The following is a 24398-nucleotide window of genomic DNA, read 5'->3' on the forward strand; positions in this document are numbered from 1 at the left end:
ACAGGATGTAGCATTATGAGTACGCATCACAATATATATTTAGTAATGTTTTTATTCATCAAAAATAAAATAAAATTTAAAGATATTAATATAGTGGTACATTAATACACTTTAGAAGATCTAAAAAGACAATTATTGGTGTCTGTATAAGATTTATTTAATGTAAGCTCTATTGGTTAAAACGTCTGCAGTAAAGTAAGAAAAATTATTCATATTTAAAGTATCCTCAAGGTAATGGTAATTGTTTTAAAATAAATCAATGAAATGTAATTTAGAATATAAAAATATAGCTATAATATAAATTCTAAATAGTATCGAATCAATGGTGTACATGAAGAATGAAATATAAAGACATTCATTTCAACAAATAACTGTTTACTATGTCAAAGAGAGGCGAAGGATACCAAAGGGTCATTCAAACTCACAAGTCGAAAATAAACTGACAACGTCATGCCTAAAATGAAAAAGACAAAAAAAAAAAAAACAATAGTACACAACACAGTACATAGAAAACCAAAGACTGAGCAACACGAACCACACCAAAAACTGGGGGTATATCATGTACTCTGACAGGATAAGCAGATCCTGCTCTACATGTAGCACTCATTGTTTTGTAATTTAGAATATATCAACATAGCCACATATGAAGTCTAAATAGTATTGAATCTATGGTATACAGGAACAATAAAATTTAAAGACAATCATTTCAAACGGAAACTGTAAGATATGTTATTTGTATTCATAAAATCCACCTGAATTACAAAGAGTTGATTTATGTTGTTAAACTAAATTGTTTTCATTTAACACTTACTATCACAATATTTCACTTTCTTAACAGACAACTATTAAAAATACATAAATGTACAAGTTTGTTTAGTTTCAGTAAATATAACATAGGTAATTGTTGCTCGTTCTAAATCACATAAGCTGCATATTAAGTTTTTGTAGAAAAAGTTCGCCAAATTTCACTTGATATTATTTGAATCAAAGTACTATGTTAAGTAGAATGCTAGGGGAAGTACGTGTATTCGTTTAATCAGTTTACAGGTGTGGCCTGTTACTTCTTCTGTATCCCCAGTGGATTTCATCCATGTATATATTTTCTTTGAAAGTTTCTGTTTTAGCCTAATTGAATCAGAAAAAAATAAAAGATTCCCCTTATATAGTACTCGTGTACGTCTGGACACTGTTTGATCCATTGTTTTCAATATTTTCGTGATACATTTTTGTTTTCATCTTTGTAACTCTCTGAGTTAGAGCCAACAAATCTTATTTTTTATCTCAACCCAACATTTCTGTCATTTAATAACATTTCAGACAAATCCGTTTTAAGTGACACTTTCCTCAGCAAAAATTGTTTGGGCCAAACATATACACCATTTACAAGGTCAGATTCTGAATCTAGTTTTGCAGAAAAATATTAGGTGGTACAAACTCCACAAACACCTGAAATAGACCCCATTCAGCCATACTTCACAAAAACTGTATTAACACATGCTGATATTGATGAACAATTAGTTTCCGCTAGACAAAATATTAAATTCAATTCCGAAAGTTTGAAGAAAGTAACATTTAGTACAAGTACCCCCTCAATTATAAATTCAAGTTCAAAATACAGGAGCAATGCAGTAATGGAAAAATTGGGTACATGTCGAAAATTTTCGGGTTATCCTAAAGACAATGGAACAAAATTTCTACGAGAATTTGAGTCATTCTGTGAGCTTCACGAACTAGACATTTTAAATGAAAAGACAGTTGCTGCTTTTCATCTTCATTTAGAAGGACCTGCCCTCACTTTGTTTAACGGTCTTAGCCCGGATCTTTCATGGACCACTGTAAAGAGACTATTTACTGACAAATATGTTCATATTGGTTGGCAGCATCCTTCGGTAGTTATAGAAAGTGAAACTTGTCACAATATGCAATTGGGTCTAACACAGGAAATTGAAGATTTTTCTTGTCAAATTCAAGAAAAGGGACAAATATTAGTCAAACCTGAACATGAAATTATGTTTCGTTTCATCAATGGTCTACCTGAGAAACTAGCGTTTTATGTAAGGACTTGCATCCTAAAACTCAATCAGAAGCGTTGTCATTTGCCAAATCAGGCGAGGCCTATAAATATCGAATTCACGAACAATGCGCCGTTGTCGGAAATTCCCAAGGCATATTGTGTATTGAAAAATAGGAATTTAACATATAAAACAATGGGGCCATGTATTAGTGGTGTACTTCCTATTACAAAGAATCATCAGAAATTCAGTGTATGGAAGTTGTACCCCTTCCAATGAAAATTTGTCATATTTGATGTCAGTAATAATGTTAAATCAACGTTTTTAAATGCACAATTCTGTTTATGGGATATTTCAGCTCTTAAATTGCCACAATAAGGCATTTTAGCCTTTTTTGCTCAAACAACATGCATGCAGTAAAGACTTGACCTGAAGTTCTTATTTGTGCATTATTTTTTATTGAAATCAATGAAACATGTATACTATGACTTGTTTATTGTAAAAAGATACCTCATGGTAAAATAATTCTATGATTTTTCAAGTTTTATTGGTTTTCTTATGGTAACCTTTTACAACTTAGGCAACGGGTATATATTCATATAAGAATTCCAAAATCTCACTTTATATGCACCTTTGAACCAGTTAATAATCAAGTTATCCAGCTGAGGGATATATATATATATATATATATATATATATATATATATATATATATATTGCCTAACAATGTAATTTTAACACACTATTTAGTAAATATAAGAATGTTTAAAATATTTACAAAATGATGAAAATAAACGCAATATTTCGCTAGACTAACTAGCTTTATCAAGCGTGCATCTATCCAGGTGAAATCGGATGTAGATGATAAGAAACTTTTGCAGCTCAATGTATATGTTGCACTTGAATTTAGCTGCCTTGAAAATAATACATAATTTGGATGAAGTTCAAGATTTTTACAAAATTCGTAGTTGAAGTTAGCAACGTCCATTGGCCAATATTACAGGATAAAAAGGACGATGATGTGTACTAAATTATTCTTTATCTTTCCTGTATCTTTTCTCATCTTTTTCGTTAAGACCATCAGGTTCTAAAGTGTAGAGTTGGTGGATCCAAATATTTTCTCTTCTCCTTCTCGCCGTGGTGTCTCACTCGGTTTTGACTTCTATGATTTGGAAGGTAACATTATCAAAAGAATGTTTCGTTGAACAAAGATGTCTTATGAGAGGACAGTTTTTGTTGGTTTTCTACCATGAACGATGGTTATTGAGCCGAATATTAAATTTGTCCATTGTTTCTCCCACATACTGAATGCAACATGTGTCACATGTTAATGTAAAGATTGAGTTCTCCGTTTTACAGTTGAAATTTGAGTAGATGGTATAATTTTGTTTAGTAACGGAGCTGATGAAAGAACTAGATATATATATAGGAGCTGATGAAAGATATATATATATATATTGATCTTAATAACCTATGTTGTATAACAGAAGTATTGTTTATACCAAAAATGTCCCTTATCCTATTTGAAGAAAAAAAATGGGGAGGGGGGGACAATATTCATAATTATGTCTTAGGCTTGGACTTACATGTTTTTATTTGTTGGAATATCACTGATAAAAATATAACTATTGGTTAGAACATTGTTTTCCTAGTAGAAATTAACAAATAAGATCCATGATATTCAAAATAAAAAATCATATTTGCCATTGGTAATATCCATATGCAGTTTTCTTTTCATAACCACTACAACCCGGTAAAAGTCTGAAATGGCCTATATCTGTACTCGACTGTACTGATTTTTAATCGACCAGTCTGAATTGGTCTGAATTTTACTCGACATAACTCGACCCCAGTCTTAACCATACTCGACTGTACTTATTTGCACTTGACCCTTATCTTTGCCATTGAAAAAAGTCTGAACTATTACTCGACCAGTCTGAAACAGTCTTAACCCATCCTCGACCTGTACTCGACCTATTTTTCAGTCTAAACCATACTCGACCAAAGGTTTGAACAATACCCGACCAGTTTGAACCATACTTGACCAAATAACCTCTACTTTTCAAAAATGTTAACTGTTAAAATAATGTTCTTTTTAAAGGGGCACTACAGATGGGTGCAGTCCTAACCTGTACAGCAAGTTAACTTGATAACCAGTCATTAGGACTGGTCAAAGTTAACCTGTGACAGGATTTAGGACGGCTCTGACCAGTCCTAGGACCACAATCTAGTTAACTTAAAAAGCGGACTTGGTCCTGGGACTGTTTTTATGTCTGCCGAAAAAGTTAACTTGGAAACAGATCCGCTACTGATATAAGTTAACTTCGAAACCAGTCCTGCCATAAGTAAACATAAGTTTTTGACAACTCCGATCGAACCAGACCTGATCTCAAGTTAAATTTTGGCTGGGCTGCTCAACACTAAGTTAATTTGTAACCAGGACCGCTCTACATCGATTTATTAAAAATATTTTTTAATGTCTTTGTTTCTTGGTATAAGTTATTGGTCAAGGTAGTTTATGATGAAGTTGAAGTCCAATCAACTTGAAACTTAGTACACATGTTCCCTATGATATGATCTTTCTAATTTTAATGCCCAATTAGTGTTTTATCCCCGAATTTCACAGTCCATTGAACATAGAAAATGATAGTGCGAGTGGAGCATCTGTGTACTTTGGACACATTCTTGTTGTATATATGGGTTCCTTGTAAAGCCTACACGTCTATCAGACAGGGTTCACATGACCTTGACCTCATTTCATGGATCAATGATCAAGGTTTAAGTTAGGTGATTAGGTCCTTTTCTCAGATACTATAAGCAGTAGGTCAACTGTATGTGTTGTATAGTATGTTTGTAAGGGGTACGTGCCAGTCTTGTAGGTTTTATCTGATCTTGACCTCATTTTCATGATTCATTGGTAAATGATAAGTTTTATGATTTGGTCTGTTTCCAATTACCATAAGCAATTACCGAAAGCAAAAAAAGAAAAACTATTTTCATGTACTGAAAAATTGTAAGGTGTAGATGGATGTCTGGCAGGATTTATCTGACCTTGACCTCATTGTCATGGATCTTTAAAAAAAGTTAAGTTAATGAGAGACATGTAGTAAATGTGTGTAAAAATTGTGCTATAAATACATGAAAATAATTCAGCTTACTGTAAAAAAAAAATATCAGCAAAAAAAAAAAATAAGACAAAAAAACTTTTTTTTCCCAAAAATATAAAGGATGCTACAAACGATTATTTTTGATATGTTATAGACAATGTTCCGATGAACAAATGTAAACAAACAGGTTATTCATAGGACCCAGTTCTTGGAAGACAATAGAATTGGAAAAACGTTATTTTCCCTCCTTTTAAAAAAATGAAAAACTGCAACAATTTGTTGCCATGGAAACAAGAGTTGCCATAGTTGCAACTTCTGTTTATCAACTTTAATTTTTAGAACAAACGTGTTTCTATGATAATATGTATTTGTTTTATCGAAATTAATTAGCAGTTTATGAAAAAATTTGTGATGAAAAACGGGAATTATTTAGGTTTTAGGACTGAAATCAAAGGGTTGTTATGATGCCATTGTAACCATAGCAACCAAATGTACAACACATGTGTTTCTGTTATTTTTTGGAGTTTCCTATCAAAATAGAACATATGAAGCCCCCAAAAGCCAATTTAGTATTTGTTCAAGTGTTCACTGTGTCATGTATGTGACCAATAGCTTTGATGTTGCTCTGGGCACAGCGGGATCCGTCCCTAACCCGTCCATCCCTAAAATTAAAATCCAACTGTCCCCATACATATTATCATTATAATGTTGCAATTGAAATGGAATGCTAGACATGTAGTCATGACACTGGCAGTTGACTTGTTTAGTTAAATTATTTATTATTACTAAAATGAAAATATTTGAAATATCAAAATAGGAAGATGTTGAATGATTGCCAATGAAAATATTCTCTACTAGAGATCAATTGACAGTCACATAAAAGTTAACAACTTTCTGGGTCACTGTCACTAACACTGTACAACTTTCAACAATGAGTAAACCCATACTGTATAGTAAGCTATAAATTGCACCAAAAAAATGACAAATGTAAAGCATTTCAAACAGAAAACTAACAGTCTGATTTATATACAGAAACGTATATATGTGTACATACATAATGTGGCGGGGTTAAACATGTTTGCAGGTGCCAAATACTCCCTCTTACCTTGGTCAGTGGTGTTACAGAATGACATTATAAGAACAAACTATAAAAATCAGTTCGACTGGGCTTAACTCGTCATAAAAGCACACTGGTGGGTTTTCCATGTGCCCGCCTCAGTATTAATTAACAGAAAATATATATATTTCTGTACTAAAACATGATATCAAAATTATTGACTTGGGCAAGATAAGATTAGGGCTGGTACAACCTGATACTACATGAACCAAATATCAATTTCTTCACAAATTGTAACCAGAGGTATTCCCTGCATAGTGATGTATACATGTATATATATATATATCCCTTTTAACCTTACTGTGCAATTTAATTTTATTATACTTGCAAAAATGTATATGTTTTAAGTACTTTTGTAAAGAAGTATCTTCCCTAAGGTATAAGGGAAACTGTCCCTCTTTTTGCTATGGGGAAAATGGTGAGTTTACATGTACAGTTTTTGCCAGACTCACTTTAAGGAACCTTGGAATTGCATTATTATTTCCCTTTTCTTCCTACAAATGTATTCCTAATTAACCCTTATACAAACAAAAATATTTTTTGGAGAAAAGGTTTGAAGGGTATTCTATATTTATACATTTTTTTTGTTTTGCTTTATTTAAAAATCTTATGAACATGTTGAATATTAACTTTTTTTTAAGGTACAATGTATCCGCTACCAGTGCTATTTAAAGTTACCAGAGCAGAACTTTAAGTTATGGAGAAAGTGATAAACAAGGTAATTTACCAATAGAAAAATAATTTTTCTAAAGATATTCCTATATCAGAGAATTTAGTTGTCAAAACAAATAGAGAAATGTTAGTAGATTGCGCCACTTTTGTTCCCCTGTGTACACTTTTCTTTAATGCCCTTTATATACTGCACACTGATCCTTTTGATTTCTTTACACATAAAAGTACATTAGATTACAACTGGGCTTTAAAAGTTCAATTTCATTAATATGAAAATTTTAACTTTGATCAATTTCATTTGTAACTCTATATCATATATGGTGGATCAATGTGCATGTAACTTTCGATAGAGTCTCATGAAATGGTTACCTTGGTATGCAGGGTTGTCAATAAATGCAAATTATGGTATTGCAAAACTTAACATACTAATACATATGACAACAACACTTCAAAGAGCCCACATTTTTTTCAAAACGTGGATCAGATAAATATAGAACAATAAATTTACTATTTAGCAAACTTTATTTTTCTATATTTATCAAATTTATTTATAACTATCTACTTTCACTTTTCAATTTTTTCCTCTCCCAGAGCAATACTCATTTTGATGCAAAAATATAATGTAGGAAGATTTTTACTTCAATTTTAAAAAACAAAATTAAACAGTTGTTTTGAGTTTTTGACATCACATGCCTGTTGAGTAAACAGGTAATTTTTGTATTAAACCCATGTTTTAAATAAAGTATAGAATTGGGGGTTATTTTTTTTCTCGGTTTATTTGAATTGAATTTTGTTGTACACACATGTACATAATCCGCTTCCAAGTTACTTATTGTGAACTACAAGTACAACATTGAGTAGTTTATTTCTCCATAATGCAAAAAAAAAAAAATCTGATCATTCCTTAATCATCTTTTAAAATCAGTTGGCATTCTGGCCAACATTAATTCTTGAAATTACAATTTTCATGAAAGTGATAAATGTAGTTGAAATAGAACAAAACTTTGTATGAATTAACTTGAGTTGGACTAGAATTTATCTGTTATGACATTTGATTTCTATGATTTTCATGCTTACAATTTTTTTTTTAACATGATCATACATGTACCATTAATTGGCACTAATTGTATTAGTCTAATACATTTGTATTTAAATATTTTTATTTCTGTTTGTAGATTTTCCAGAAGAACTACATAATGATCTACATACATTGTTGTAACAGAGACATAGAGCTATCAGAGTCAAATATAATGTCTTGGCGGCAGCATGTTATAAGATGTCTCAACCAAGACCGTGGACATACTACCCTTTTGGATGAATTAAAGCCTGGAGAAGTTTTGATTATTTATAATGGACTGGACCATGAAGTTTTTGCCCTACTCCTTCAAGGAAAAGCAATCAAAGTGGTTTGGATAGAAGGGACTGAATTTGCTTGTGTGTGTCTGCATCTTCAAAGACAATGACTTGATTGATTATCTAAAATAAAATTATTTTTCATAGAATTATAAAGAAAATGATCTTTTTAACTGGTGAAAAAAAATCGCACTATGCAAGACTTAGGGATTACTATCTGGCTGCAGCAGTGTGAACTATTTGTATAAAGCTTTTAATTTAATTAGGGAGAAGACCTGGATGCAGATACCTAATGCTAAGAAGTTTCCTTCTGTCATGTGTTCCTATTCCTTGACCTCATATTCATTGTTCAGCAAAACCATAAAATATATATCTACCAGGTGGTTAGTGTTGAAAAACATTTAAAAAATTTCAGTTTTTTTGTCATATGAATCTCTCACTTATTATGAATAATATAATTGTTATGCCCCAGCTAAGGGCGTTATGTTTTTCGGTCTGTACGTTAGTTCGTTAATCTGTCTGTCTGTCCGTCAGTAGCCCACTTCAGGTTAAAGTTATTGGTCAAGTAGTTGATGATGAAGTTGAAGTCCAATCAACTTGAAACTTAGTACACATGTTCCCTATGATATCATCTTTCTAATTGTAATGCCAAATTACAGTTTTGACCTCTAATTTTACATTCCACTGAACATAGAAAATGATAGTGCGAGTGGGGAATCTGTTTACTTTGGACACATTCTTCTTGTATATATGAGTTCCTTGTAATGCCTATATATCTGTCAAAGAGGGTTCACATGACCTTGACCTCATTTCATGGATCAGTGATCAAGGTTTAAGTAAGCTGATTAGGTCCTTTTTCTCAGATACTATAAGGAGTAGGTCAAATGTATGTGTTATATGGTATGATTGTAAGGGGTACGTGTCAGTCTTGTAGGTTTGATCTGATCTTGACCTCATTTTCATGATTCATTGGTCAATGTTAAGTTTTGCGTTTTGGTCTGTTTTTCAATTACCTTAAGCAATTACCAAAAGCAAAAAAAAAAACTATATTCATGTACTGAATAATTGTAAGGTGTACATGTCTGTCTGACAGGATTTATCTGACCTTGACCTCATTGTCATGGATCTTTAAAAAATGTTAAGTTGATGAGATACATGTAGTATAACATTTTCAGTCCATGACATTCACATTGAAATTGAGCGTTTCACCATTGAGTCAGTTAGGTATTCTGCTCCTATAGAGGAACCTATTTGTTCTCCTTTTTAGAAACAGTAGTGAGCTTTATCTTGATAGAATTAACTACATACTAAAGTGATAGGGTTCATACATTCCCCCTTTCCAAAGGTCACATTGAATTCCCCTAAAATTTTAAGAACATATTTCAATAATTTGAAGGGTATTATCCCTGCACTACAAACATATCCAAAATGCTTTCATTTATTTATTATAGAGCTGATACTGTCAGAGTTAACATCCAGAAAGGGGGTGACAAATATGTTTAAAGGGTTATTTGAAAGTATAGAGTCAATATTGAATATTTATGCTCCTAACAATGATTTGTTTTCCCAGAAAATGATAGCTTGAACAAATATTGTTTAGGTGATTTAAATTGAAAATTTAGAAAATCTAGGCATTTGTCTCCATGGCAACCAAATTTACTTTTCAACTTAATTTCTTTATTTTGAATAATTTGATGATACTTGATGGAAAAAATACAGAAATAAAATGCGTGATTAAATATTTTATCATTATAAAGCATACATTTATTAAAAATGTGTATTTCTAAAAATCGGTGTGTTCTGTTTCCATGGAAACTGGTAGTTTGATTTGAGGTTTAAGATAAATAAGTTACTGTTATTTAATATTTTCGTGATACATTTTTGTTCATCTTCGTAATGTTCTCAATTAAAGCCAACATATCTTGTTTTCTACTTTGAAAAACGTCTCGCCAGTTTTAAATTTAAAATTGTAGGACTTTTTAAAAGTTGAAGGTAAAATACGAAGGACTAGGTAGGTCGTGCAGATATTACAAACGAGTTTAACATCGTTATGCTAATATCAGTTCAATTGTAAAGATCTTACCTTTCCAAATACATTGTACTACGTAAAGAAATGAGATAAAACCCTGGAGGTTAACATCAAATTTATAAGTTCAAGGAGGACAGTCAGCATGATTTGATGAAGTTAACATGGTTGTCTGTTTTAAATTTATTAAGTAAACTTGAAAAGCTGTCGATAAGTCTGCTCCAAGTTAACTTTTGTGCAGGTGGGACTGATCATATCTGTAGATATGTACAGGAAACTTTTTGACCAACAGCAAAACAAAATTAAAAAGAGTTAAGTCATGCATTCTTTGTGTTGAGTCAAAATATATGCGGAAGATACCAAATGGATATTCAAACTCATTAGTCGTAGAAAAACTGACAACGCCATGGGAAACGATAAACGACAAAAAAAAACATAACACAGTTTCACTAAACATAGAAAACTAAAAATTGAACAACACGAACCTCACCAAAATATTAGTGGATGTCTTAGGTGATCCGGAAGGGCACGCAAAAGAAAGAATACACCCATCATATTTAAAACTTTTTCAAATTAATGTATGTTTTTATAAATAACCGTATATCAGACAGTGCAAACATTTTCTCTTTGCAAGTTACAAACAAAGAATAATATTCTACAACATTTATGAAATATAACTGTGCAAGCTATATGATTTGAATAATCTTATCATTAATGTTTTCCTTCATTCGTTAAATTATTGCTGTTATAGTTTATGTGGATCTCAGAATATGTATTCACTAACTCAAAAGAACTAATATAGATTCAAAGGGTAACAAAATAATGGGGTATACTTTTAGGTGGAGATAAAAAAAAAAACTGATTGGACAGAGATATTCTACAGTTCTAATAGCTTTTGATAGTCACGAAAAGGACAAGTTTGCTGCATTTATAACATTATAAAGAAATAAACATATTATATGTACAAGTACTTTTAAAAAAAAAGTCCTTTCTAATAATCCAAATTGTACTTTATTGCAAAGAAGGCAACTTGACAGCACTGAGATCAGATGAATCGAATGCAAAATACTCGAGGTTAAAAGACCATTTGTAATATATTTTTCGCTATTTTCTGGTGAAGCTTCAATGACGCATGCTTTTAACACCATATATTATCTTTCTACTCGACCGCGAAAACCCAAATATCATCCTAATAGCGTGATACAAAAAACTATCACAAAAAATCAAAAGCTAACTAGCGCTTTAATAATACGAAATATTAGAAAATTTATTGACGAAATTGATTTCATTTTTTTTTTTAATGCAATAAGTGTTAATTTACAATGGACAGAATAATGAAAAGCAAAAAATTTAAGTGAGACCGCATTCGCCATTCAAAAACCAATTACAGATCAAATAAAACAAAAGATACTTTCACAACAGCTCGAATACCTAAAGGGATTGATATTTTATTTTTATAAATATTTCTGTCCACAGGACGGAGCAGTAGACATGTAGTTCTCATAAATAGGTTCATCAAATGAATATATGAAAACCTATTATAATTAATCTGAAAGATAAATAGGAAAATACAACCAAAATGGGCTTTTAAAATCACTTTTACCACCGCACTTGTAGAAAAAAGTTATATGTATATGACTTACAACTGAATATACTTTATTTTTACAAATATGTTGGGAAATCTAACATAGCAGAAGACGCATGTAAATCACAAATTGGTTTCGCGAATGAGAAATTAAAAACCTTCATCTAGGGAATTAAAAAAAGAACTAAAAAAACAAAACAACAAAGAAACAGATGTTTAACTTATTAACTTTCTATAGTTCTGTTCAAATCCTTTTTCCAATATGAGTGTCAATAACATAAGGAACGAATGTCCAAGTAAATAGCAAAGATATGTACGAGTTTGGCAACATTGTCCAGTCCTATGTATCAGTGGTTAACAATCCTGGTTAGAGCTATATTCATTACCTTATTTCCTTTATTTGGATCTATATCTGTTCTTTCTAGAAGCAGTTGGACTATATTATGTGATTCTTTTTGGGCCGCATCGTGTAAGGGAGTGTCACCGTCCTGAAATAGAAAGGTAGCAACTTTCATAGTAATTATATAAAAGTATATGAAATGAACGACTTTATAAAAAGAATTGAACTATGACAGAAAATATCGTTAGCCAACAATGTAAGGTAGATATTTAGCGACATATTAATCAATCACAAATGCCTCTTAATCTACCATTGGCACTATGTTAACTGCTTACGTAAGTAACCATGTCTACGTTGTCCCTATCAACATATTTCTGGGGTGTTTTTTTTCTAAAAAATAAGATAAATTGGATACCAAACCTGTAGCTTTACAACTGACCAGTGATGTTTATACACATTGGATTAATTATCTTTATGTTTACTCAGAATTACCACGTTACACTTATTAATTGAGTATCAACATATTCTATTTGTTTGCACTGAAAAATCGTCCGTAATAATGTTAGTCCATGTAAGTACATCTGTAGTAGAATACAAAGCACAAAAATGTCGGCATTCACCTCAAAAGCTTATTCGGAAAGGATATAGTTACGATACTGTTGTCAGGTCATTAAGGATTGCATATTTTGGTATTAATATTGATTCACTCATAGGGTCTTTGCATCGGAAATAAACACTATTATTCTAAAACCAGTTGTTGACATGACACGGGTTATGTTCTTCTCATATATTTTATGATTGTATGATACTTAACCCCTAACGGGAGGGATTGTACTTGATTTTCATATGATGAAGACATAATCTTTCAATAAGTTTAATTGAGGTCTGGAGCTGGCATGTCAGTAATTGTTAGTAGTCCTTTGTTAATGTATGTATCATTGTCGTTTTGCTTAGTTTCTTTTGTTACCTATTCTGACATCGGACTCGGACTTCTTTTAAACTGAGTTTTACTTTGCGTATTGCTATGTGTTTTTTTATTCTACATTGGCTAGAGGTATAGGGGGAGGGTTGAGATCTAACAAAACATGTTTAACCCCGCCGCATTTTTGCGCCTGTCCCAAGTCAGGAGCCTCTGGCCTTTGTTAGTCTTGTATGTTTTTTAATTTTAGTTCATTTATATGTTTTGGAGTTTATTGTGACGTCCATTTTCACTGAACTAGTACACATTTTTTATTTAGGGGTCAGCTCAGGACCACCTCTGGGTGCGAGATTTTCTCGCTGCGTTGGAGACCCATTGGTGGCCTTCGGCTGTTGTCTGCTCTTTGGTTGGGTTGTTGTCTCTTTGACATATTCCCCATTTCCATTCTCAATTTTACTCATTAAACAATATAACTCCTCACATATCCAGGTATTTATTCCTTCCTGTCTTTTAGATTTTGGGGTTTGAACGTGTAGCGTGTATGATGACCGTAAACCCCGAAAAAGGCTTTGTACTCCGGAATTTAATAAAGTGTTATTTTCATTAGCATGTGTTAAAAGTCAGAGTTGTTGAGTTCATTGCGTGAAACAAGCGCGATACAGCTTTGTGGGAATAAATTTGTTTATTATTGTGGATACGTCACTGCTTTATATTATTGTCATTGGTGTAGGAACGTCATTTGCTAATACACATTTCTTTTAAACGAACTTCACAAATGCTAACCGTAAATTGTAGTTCATTTTGAAAACGCGATGAAAACAATTAAGTTTAGTATTTGCTATGATTGTTTAACAATTGCAGTAACTAATGCTTGTTACTTTACCCACTTATGTTTCTGAAACAAAGATATTCATAATATTTGCTTCTATTATCTTATTTTAGGGTCTGAAAGTTAATGCCTTGAATTATGTTATAAGTTATCAGTGTATGCCAAATATACAGTTTTTACAAGTCCCATGTATCCATTTATACAAGGTATATTAAATCGATTTACGAGATTCAAATCAGCACAATGTTGTTGTTTTAGTATATTAAAGGCAACAGTAATATTCCGCTGTTCAATAGTCATCAATCGATTAAGCGAAAACCAATTCCGGGTTACAAACTAAAACCGAGGGAAAACAGCAGCTACATGTATATGAGGAAAACAACGCAACAACAGAAACACTGAACTGCAACAATAACAAACGCCAAAAACATAGAAACGGACGACGATGACGTATCTTTACCTGAAATAACTTGTCACTCACTATTTTGTCAGGGTTTGTGTTGTTCATCTCAAGTATGGCAAATCAGCCTCCATCACTTATATAATGCATGTGTAATATTACAGTATATCGATTGTCATCAGGACTAAAACAGTAATTTAATAAAAACTTGATCGAGTACATACACACCTGCAAACAGTAGCAAAACGTCAGAGAAATTACTATCTGGTATTATTGAATGGTGACCATTATAAGGTATTTTATCATTGCAACAACTGACAATAGAAAATGCATCTAAAAACTAAATTCTAATTAATCTTATCGTTCCTCTTTTTTAATGTCGAAAAATGAAAAAGGACGAATTGTGTTCAGATATAGCAAAAGTATCTTAAAAATTAACCAGAAGCGGCCATGTGCATTTGAATCTTAAATTTTTGTTTAAATGTCTGAATATAAAAAGATATCCCGTCATTTCTTCTAATACTTCATATTGATAACACAAGTGGTTAGAGACAATCATTATTCTATGAAAAAGAAACCTTCGCATATGACAACGTTTGGTGTACAAAAAGTTAAATTATCATCCAAAAAAAATATGGTAAAGTCTACCAGCTCTTTCTCTAATGGGAACACCACATATGTGATCATCAGAACGGATAAGTCAAAAATCTACCGAAGAAAAGCAATTACACATTTTTCCCCTGACCAAAGTATCAAACTAATGTATACGTCAATGACGTAGGCTTATCACGTCATACATTATCTTTCTACCCAACTGCAAAAAACCCAATATCACTCGAATATTGTGATAGGAAATATTACGACACAAAAAATTATAGTAACATTTGAGAAGTTTGAAATTATAATAAGAGGAACTGATAGAAAATTATAATGTACTAACATTCATTTTAAAGTTGATATCATGTTTTTTTTATTAATGACATAGATGTTTAATTTACAATTTAAAGCAAAATTATCCTCAAGGTAACAGTTAAAGATTCAAAATAAATCAATTAGATGTAATTTAAAATAATACATATAGCCATACAAAAGTTCAAATAGTATCGAATCAATGGTGTACAGGAAGAATAAAATATAAAGACAATCATTGCAACAGGAAACTGTTTAAAATGTTAAAAGAGAGACGGAGGATACCAAAGGATCATTCAAAATCACAAGTCGAAAATAAAGGGACAAAGCCATGTGTAAAACGAATAAGACAAACAACCAAAGTACACAAGACAAAACATAGAAAACAAAAGACTAACCAACACGCCCCCCACAAAACACTGTGGTTGATCTCAAGTACGCTGGAAGGGTATCAGATTCTGCACTACATATTGCACTCATCGTGTTGTAATTAAGAATATATAAATTTAGCTATGTATAAATTCTAAATAGTATCGAATCTATGGTGTACAGGAACAATAAAATATAAAGACAATCGTTTCAAATGAAAACTGTAAGATATGTTATTTGTATTTATAAAATCCACCTGAATTACAAAGAGTTCACTAATGTTGTTAAATTGAATTCTTTTCATTTAACACTTACTACGACACTTTTTCACTTTCTTAAACTGACACATTAATCAAACTATTAAAAAAACATATATGTATAAGTTTGTCCATTTCAGTTAATACAACATAGATAATTGTTGCTTGTTCGAAATTACATAAGCTGCATATTTAGTTTTTGAAGAGAAATTCCGCCAAATTTCACATGATATTGTTTGAATTAAAGTGCTATGTTTAATAGAGTGTTACGGGAAGTACATATATTCGTTTAATCTGTCGACAAAAGAGGCCTGGTACTTTTTCTGTATCCCCAGTTGATTGCATTCTTATATATTTTTCTTTGAACGTCTCCATTTCATGGATCAGTGATCAAGGTTTAAGTAAGCTGATTAGGTCCTTTTCTCAGATACTATAAGGAGTAGGTCAAATGTATGTGTTATATGGTATGATTGTAAGGGGTACGTGTCAGTCTTGTAGGTTTGATCTGATCTTGACCTCATTTTCATGATTCATTGGTCAATGTTAAGTTTTGCGTTTTGGTCTGTTTTTCAATTACCATAAGCAATTACCAAAAGCAAAAAAAAACTATATTCATGTACTGAATAATTGTAAGGTGTACATGTCTGTCTGACAGGATTTATCTGACCTTGACCTCATTGTCATGGATCTTTAAAAAATGTTAAGTTGATGAGATACATGTAGTATAACATTTTCAGTCCATGACATTAACATTGAAATTTAGCGTTTCACCATTGAGTCAGTTAGGTATTCTGCTCCTATAGAGGAACCTATTTGTTCTCCTTTTTAGAAACAGTAGTAAGCTTTATCTTGACAGAATTAACTAAATACTAAAGTGATAGGGTTCATACATTCCCCCTTTCCAAAGGTAACATTGAATTCCCCTAAAATTTTAAGAACATATTTCAATAATTCGAAGGGTATTATCCCTGCACTACAAACATATCCAAAATGCTTTCATTTATTTATTATAGAGCTGATACTGTCAGAGTTAACATCCAGAAAGGGGGTGACAAATATGTTTAAAGGGTTATTTGAAAGTATAGAGTCAATATTGAATATTTATGCTCCTAACAATGATTTGTTTTCCCAGAAAATGATAGCTTGAACAAATATTGTTTAGGTGATTTAAATTGAAAATTTAGAAAATCTAGGCATTTGTCTCCATGGCAACCAAATTTACTTTTCAACTTAATTTCTTTATTTTGAATAATTTGATGATACTTGATGGGAAAAATACAGAAATAAAATGCGTGATTAAATATTTTATCATTATAAAGCATACATTTATTAAAAATGTGTATTTCTAAAAATCGGTGTGTTCTGTTTCCATGGAAACTGTTAGTTTGATTTGAGGTTCAAGATAAATAAGTTTCTGTTTTCTTTAGTTTGTTATAATGTTTAGATATAATAAAAGTTAAAAAGCCATAATCAAATGAATTGTGCTATGAATACATAAAAATAATTTAGCTTACTGTAAAAAAAAAAAAAATAAGACAAAACTTTTTTTTCCCCAAAAATCTAAAAGAGGCTACAAACGATTATTTTTGATATGTTATAGTCAAAGGTCCAATGAACAAATGCAAACACACAGGTTATTCATGGGACCCTGTTCTTGGAAGAACATAGAATTGGAAACACGTTATTTTCACTCCTTTTAAGAAAATGAAAAACTGCTACAATTTGTTGCCATCGATACAAGAGTTTTCATAGTTGCAACTTCTGTTTATCAACTTTATTTTTTAATATTATAACAAATGTGGAACTATGATAATATGTATTTGTTTTATCGAAAAAGATTAGCAGTTTATAAAAAAAACTGTGATGAAAAACGGAAATTTTTGAGGTTTTGGGACTGAAATCAAAGGGTTGTTATTGTGCCATTGTAACCATAGCAACCACATGTACAACACATGTGTTTCTGTTATTTTTTTGAGTTTTCTATCAAAATAGAACATATGAAGCCCCAAAAAGCCAATTTAACAACTATCACTGTATCACCCTCTGCATGATTCTTAGGTGGAGCCATACTTAATATTTTCGTGATACATTTTTGTTCATCTTTGTAATGTTCTCAATTAGAGCCAACATATCTTGTTTTCTACTTTGAAAAACGTCTCGCCAGTTTTAAATTTAAACTTGTAGGACTTTTTAAAAGTTGAAGGTAAAATGCGAAGGACTAGATAAGTCGTGCAGATATTACAAACGAGTTTAACATCGTTATGCTAATATCAGTTCAATTGTAAAGATCTTACCTTTCCTAATACATTGTACTACGTAAAGAAATGAGATCAAACCCTGGAGGTTAACATCAAATTTATAAGTTCAAGGAGGACAGTCAGCATGATTTGATGAAGTTAACATGATTGTCTGTTTTAAATTTATTAAGTAAACTTGAAAAGCTGTCGATAAGTCTGCTCCAAGTTAACTTTTGTGCAGGTGGGACTGATCCTATCTGTAGATATGTACAGGAAACTTTTTGACCAACAGCAAAAAAAAATTAAAAAGAGTTAAGTCATGCATTCTTTGTGTTGAGTCAAAATATATGCGGAAGATATCAAATGGATATTCAAACTCATTAGTCGTAGAAAAACTGACAACGCCATGGGAAACGATAAACGACAAAAAAAAAATAACACAGTTTCACCAAACATAGAAAACTAAAAATTGAGCAACACGAACCTCACCAAAATATTAGTGGATGTCTTAGGTGATCCGGAAGGGCACGCAAAAGAAAGAATACACCCATCATATTTAAAACTTTTAAAATTAATGTATGTTTTTATAAATAACCGTATATCAGACAGTGCAAACATTTTCTCTTTGCAAGTTACAAACAAAGAATAATATTCTACAACATTTATGAAATATAACTGTGCAAGCTATATGATTTGAATAATCTAATCATTAATGTCTTCCTTTATTCGCTAAATTATTGCTGTTATAGTTTATGTGGATCTCAGGATATGTATTTATTAACTCAAAAGAACTAATATAGATTCAAAGGGTAACAAAATAATGGGGTATACTTTTAGCTGGAGATAAAAAAAAAACTGATTGGACAGAGATATTCTACAGTTCTAATAGCTTTTGATAGTCACGAAAAGGACAAGATTGCTGCATTTATAACATTATAAAGAAATAAACATATTATATGTACAAGTACTTTTAAAAAAAAAAAGTCCTTTCTAATAATCCAAATTGTATTTTATTGCAAAGAAGGCAACTTGAGAGCACTGAGATCAGATGAAGCGAATGCAAATACTCGAGGTTAAAAGACCATTTGTAATATATTTTTCGCTATTTTCTGGTGAAGCTTCAATGACGCATGCTTTTAACATCATGTTTTATCTTTCTACTCGACCGCGAAAACCCAATATCATCCTAATAGCGTGATACAAAAAAACTATCACAAAAAATCAAAAGCTAACTAGTGCTTTGATAATACGAAATATTAGAACATTTATTGACGAAATTAATTTCATGTTTTTTTTTTAATGCAATAAGTGTTAATTTACAATGGACAGAATAATGAAAAGCAAAAAATTTAAGTGAGACCGCATACGCCATTCAAAAACTAATTACAGATCAAATAAAACAAAAGATATTTTCACAACAGCTCGAATACCTAAAGGGATTGATATGTTATTTTTATAAATATTTCTGTCCACAGGACATAGCAGTAGACATGTAGTTCTCATAAATAGGTTCATCAAATGAATGTATGAAAACCTATTACAATTAATCTGAAAAGATAAATAGGAAAATACAAACAAAATGGGCTTTTAAAATCACTTTTACCACCGCACTTGTAGAAAAATGTTATATGTATATGACTTACAACTGAATATACTTTATTTTTACAAATGTGTTGGGAAATCTAACATAGCAGAAGACGCATGTAAATCACAAATTGGTTTCGCGAATGAGAAATTAAAAACCTTCATCTAGGGAATTAACAAAAGAACTTAAAAAACAAAACAACAAAGAAACAGATGTTTAACTTATTAACTTTCTATAGTTCTGTTTAAATCCTTTTTTCCAATATAAGTGTCAATAACATAAGGAACGAATGTCCAAGTAAATAGCAAAGATATGTACGAATTTTGTCAACATTGTCAAGTCCTATGTATCAATGGTTAACAATCCTGGTTCGAGCTATATTCATTACCTTATTTCCTTTATTTGGATCTATATCTGTTCTTTCTAGAAGCAGTTGGACTATATTATGTGATTCTTTTCGGGCCGCAACGTGTAAGGGAGTGTCACCGTCCTGAAATAGAAAGGTAGCAACTTTCATAGTAATTATATAAAAGTATATGAAATGAACGACTTTATAAAGAGAATTGAACTATGACAGAAAATATCGTTAGCCAACAATGTAAGGTAGATATTTAGCGACATATTAATCAATCACAAATGCCTCTTAATCTACCATTGGCACTATATTAACTGCTTACGTAAGTAACCATGTCTACGTTGTCCCTATCAACATATTTCTGGGGTGTTTTTTTTTCTAAAAAATAAGATAAATTGGATACCAAACCTGTAGCTTTACAACTGACCAGTGATGTTTATACACATTGGATTAATTATCTTTATGTATACTCAGAATTACCACGTTACACTTATTAATTGAGTATCAACATATTCTATTTGTTTGCACTGAAAAATCGTCCGTAATAATGTTAGTCCATGTAAGTACATCTGTAGTAGAATACAAAGCACAAAAATGTCGGCATTCACCTCAAAAGCTTATTCGGAAAGGATATAGTTACGATACTGTTGTCAGGTCATTAAGGATTGCATATTTTGGTATTAATATTGATTCACTCATAGGGTCTTTGCATCGGAAATAAACACTATTATTCTAAAACCAGTTGTTGACATGACACGGGTTATGTTCTTCTCATATATTTTATGATTGTATGATACTAAACCCCTAACGGAAGGGTTTGTACTTGATTTTCATATGATGAAGACATAATCTTTCAATCAGTTTAATTGAGGTCTGGAGCTGGCATGTCAGTAATTGCTAGTAGTCCTTTGTTAATGTATGTATCATTGTCATTTTGCTTAGTTTGTTTTGTTACCTATTCTGACATCGGACTCGGACTTCTTTTAAACTGAGTTTTACTTTGCGTATTGCTATGTGTTTTTTATTCTACATTGGCTAGAGGTATAGGGGGAGGGTTGAGATCTCACAAAACATGTTTAACCCCGCCGCATTTTTGCGCCTGTCCCAAGTCAGGAGCCTCTGGCCTTTGTTAGTCTTGTATGTTTTTTAATTTTAGTTCATTTATATGTTTTGGAGTTTATTGTGACGTCCATTTTCACTGAACTAGTACACATTTTTATTCAGGGGTCAGCTCAGGACCACCTCTGGGTGCAAGATTTTCTCGCTGCGTTAGAGACCCATTGGTGGCCTTCGGCTGTTGTCTGCTCTTTGGTCGGGTTGTTGTCACTTTGACATATTCCCCATTTCCATTCTCAATTTTACTCATTAAACAATATAACTCCTCACATATCCAGTTATTAATTCCTTCCTGTCTTTTAGATTTTGGGGTTTGAACGTGTAGCGTGTATGATGACCGTAAACCCCGAAAAAGGTTTTGTACTCCGGAATTTAATAAAGTGTTATTTTCATTAGCATGTGTTAAATGTCAGAGTTGTTGAGTTCATTGCGTGAAACAAGCTCGATACAGCTTTGTGGGAATAAATTTGTTTATTTTTGTGGATACGTCACTGCTTTATATTATTGTCATTGGTGTAGGAACGTCATTTGCTAATAAACATTTCTTTTAAACGAACTTCACAAATGCCTAACCGTAAATTATAGTTCATTTTGAAAACGCGATGAAAACAATTAAGTTTAGTATTTGCTATGATTGTTTAACAATTGCAGTAACTAATGCTTGTTACTTTACCCACTTATGTTTCTGAAACAAAGATATTCATAATATTTGCTTCTATTATCTTATTTTAGGGTCTGAAAGTTAATGCCTTGAATTATGTTATAAGTTATCAGTGTGTGCCAAATATACAGTTTTTACAAGTCCCATGCATCCATTTATACAAGGTATATTAAATCGATTTACTAGATTCAAATCAGCACAATGTTGTTGTTTTAGTATATTAAAGGCAACAGTAATATTCCGCTGTTCAATAGTCATCAATCGATTAAGCGAAAACCAATTCCGGGTTACAAACTAAAACCGAGGGAAAACAGCAGCTACATGTATAAGAGGAAAACAACGCAACAACAGAAACACTGAACTGCAATAAAAACAAACGCCAAAAACATAGAAACGGACGACGATGACGTATCTTTACCTGAAATAACTTGTCACTCACTATTTTGTCAGGGTTTGTGTTTTTCATCTCAAGTATGGCAAATCAGTCTCCATCACTTATATAATGCATGTGTAATATTACAGTATATCGATTGTCATCAGGACTAAAACAGTAATTTAATAAAAACTTGATCGAGTACATACACACCTGCAAACAGTGGCAAACCGTCAGAGAAATTACTATCTGGTATTATTGAATGGTGACCATTATAAGGTATTTTATCATTGCAACAACTGACAATAGAAAAATGCATCTAAAAACGTAATTCTAATTAATCTTATCGTTCCTCTTTTTTAATGTCGAAAAATGAAAAAGGACGAGTTGTGTTCAGATATAGCAAAAGTATCTTAAAAATTAACCAGAAGCGGCCATGTGCATTTGAATCTTTAATTTTTGTTTAAATGTCTGAATATAAAAAGATATCCAGTCATTTCTTCTAATACTTCATATTGATAACACAAGTGGTTAGAGACAATCATTATTCTATGAAAAAGAAACCTTCGCATATGACAACGTTTGGTGTACAAAAAGTTAAATTATCACCCAAAAAAAAATATGGTAAAGTCTACCAGCTCTTTCTCCAATGGGAACACCACATATGTGACCATCAGAACGGATAATTCAAAAATCTACCGAAGAAAAGCAATTACACATTTTTCCCCTGACCAAAGTATCAAACTAATGTATACGTCAATGACGTAGGCTTATCACGTCATACATTATCTTTCTACCCAACTGCAAAAAACCCAATATCACTCGAATATTGTGATAGGAAATATTACGACACAAAAAGTTATAGTAACATTTGAGAAGTTTGAGATGATAATAAGAGGAACTGATAGAAAATTATAATGTACTAACATTCATTTTAAAGTTGATATCATGTTTTTTTTTATTAAAGAGAGACGGAGGATACCAAAGGATCATTCAAAATCACAAGTCGAAAATAAAGGGACAAAACCATGTGTAAAACGAAAAAGACAAAAAACCAAAGTACACAAAACAAAACATAGAAAACAAAAGACTAACCAACACGACCCCCACAAAACACTGTGGTTGATCTCAAGTACGCTGGAAGGGTATCAGATTCTGCACTACATATTGCACTCATCGTGTTGTAATTAAGAATATATAAATTTAGCTATGTATAAATTCTAAATAGTATCGAATCTATGGTGTACAGGAACAATAAAATATAAAGACAATCATTTCAATTGAAAACTGTAAGATATGTTATTTGTATTTATAAAATCCACCTGAATTACAAAGAGTTCACTAATGTTGTTAAATTGAATTCTTTTCATTTAACACTTACTACGACACTTTTTCACTTTCTTAAACAGACACATTAATCAAACTATTAAAAAAACATATATGTATAAGTTTGTCCATTTCAGTTAATACAACATAGATAATTGTTGCTTGTTCGAAATTACATAAGCTGCATATTTAGTTTTTGAAGAGAAATTCCGCCAAATTTCACTTGATATTGTTTGAATTAAAGTGCTATGTTTAATAGAGTGTTACGGGAAGTACATATATTCGTTTAATCTGTTGACAAAAGAGGCCTGGTACTTTTTCTGTATCCCCAGTTGATTGCATTCTTATATGTTTTTCTTTGAACGTTTCCATATTAGCGTTATTGTATCGGAAAAAATAAAAGATTCCCTTGATATAGTACTTGTGTACGTTTGGACACTGTTTTTATCGGTTGTATTCAATAGTTTAGTGATTCAATTATTTTTGTATTTTCGTACCGTTCGCAATTAGAGCCAACATATCTTATTTTCTGCTATGAAGAACGTCTCACCAAATTCAAACTTGTAGGACTGTTCAAAAGTCGAATGGTAAAATTCGAATCTAGATAGGTCGTGCAGATATTACAAACGGGTTCAACATCGTTTTGCTAAAATCAGTCCAATTCTAAAAAACTTACCTTTCCAAATACAATGTACTACCTAAAGAAATGAGATACAACCATGTGGTAAAATCAAAGGAGTAGGGCCACGAAGGGTTAAAAACGGCCCTGTCCCAGAAATTGACGAAATTACTGCAGAAGGATCACTAACTAGTGTAGTTCATACAACGATAACCATTAGACTTGTAACTG

At 31.7% G+C, this 24398-nt stretch overlaps 1 protein-coding gene across 1 annotated transcript in view; it reads right to left on the reverse strand.

Annotated features, from left to right (window-relative positions):
• Positions 1–24398, reverse strand: part of LOC127712878 (ankyrin-1-like) — a 159018-nt gene that overhangs the window by 69281 nt on the left and 65339 nt on the right. The window contains exons 7-8 of the mRNA XM_052219481.1: positions 20106–20207; positions 12259–12360 (exon numbers count right to left, since the gene is read on the reverse strand). Coding sequence (XP_052075441.1) covers positions 12259–12360; positions 20106–20207 — 204 coding nt within the window. The remainder of the gene's footprint in view (positions 1–12258; positions 12361–20105; positions 20208–24398) is intronic.

Source organism: Mytilus californianus, unplaced genomic scaffold (assembly GCF_021869535.1).
Source record: "Mytilus californianus isolate M0D057914Y unplaced genomic scaffold, xbMytCali1.0.p SCAF_8, whole genome shotgun sequence".
Lineage (NCBI taxonomy): Eukaryota > Metazoa > Mollusca > Bivalvia > Mytilida > Mytilidae > Mytilus > Mytilus californianus.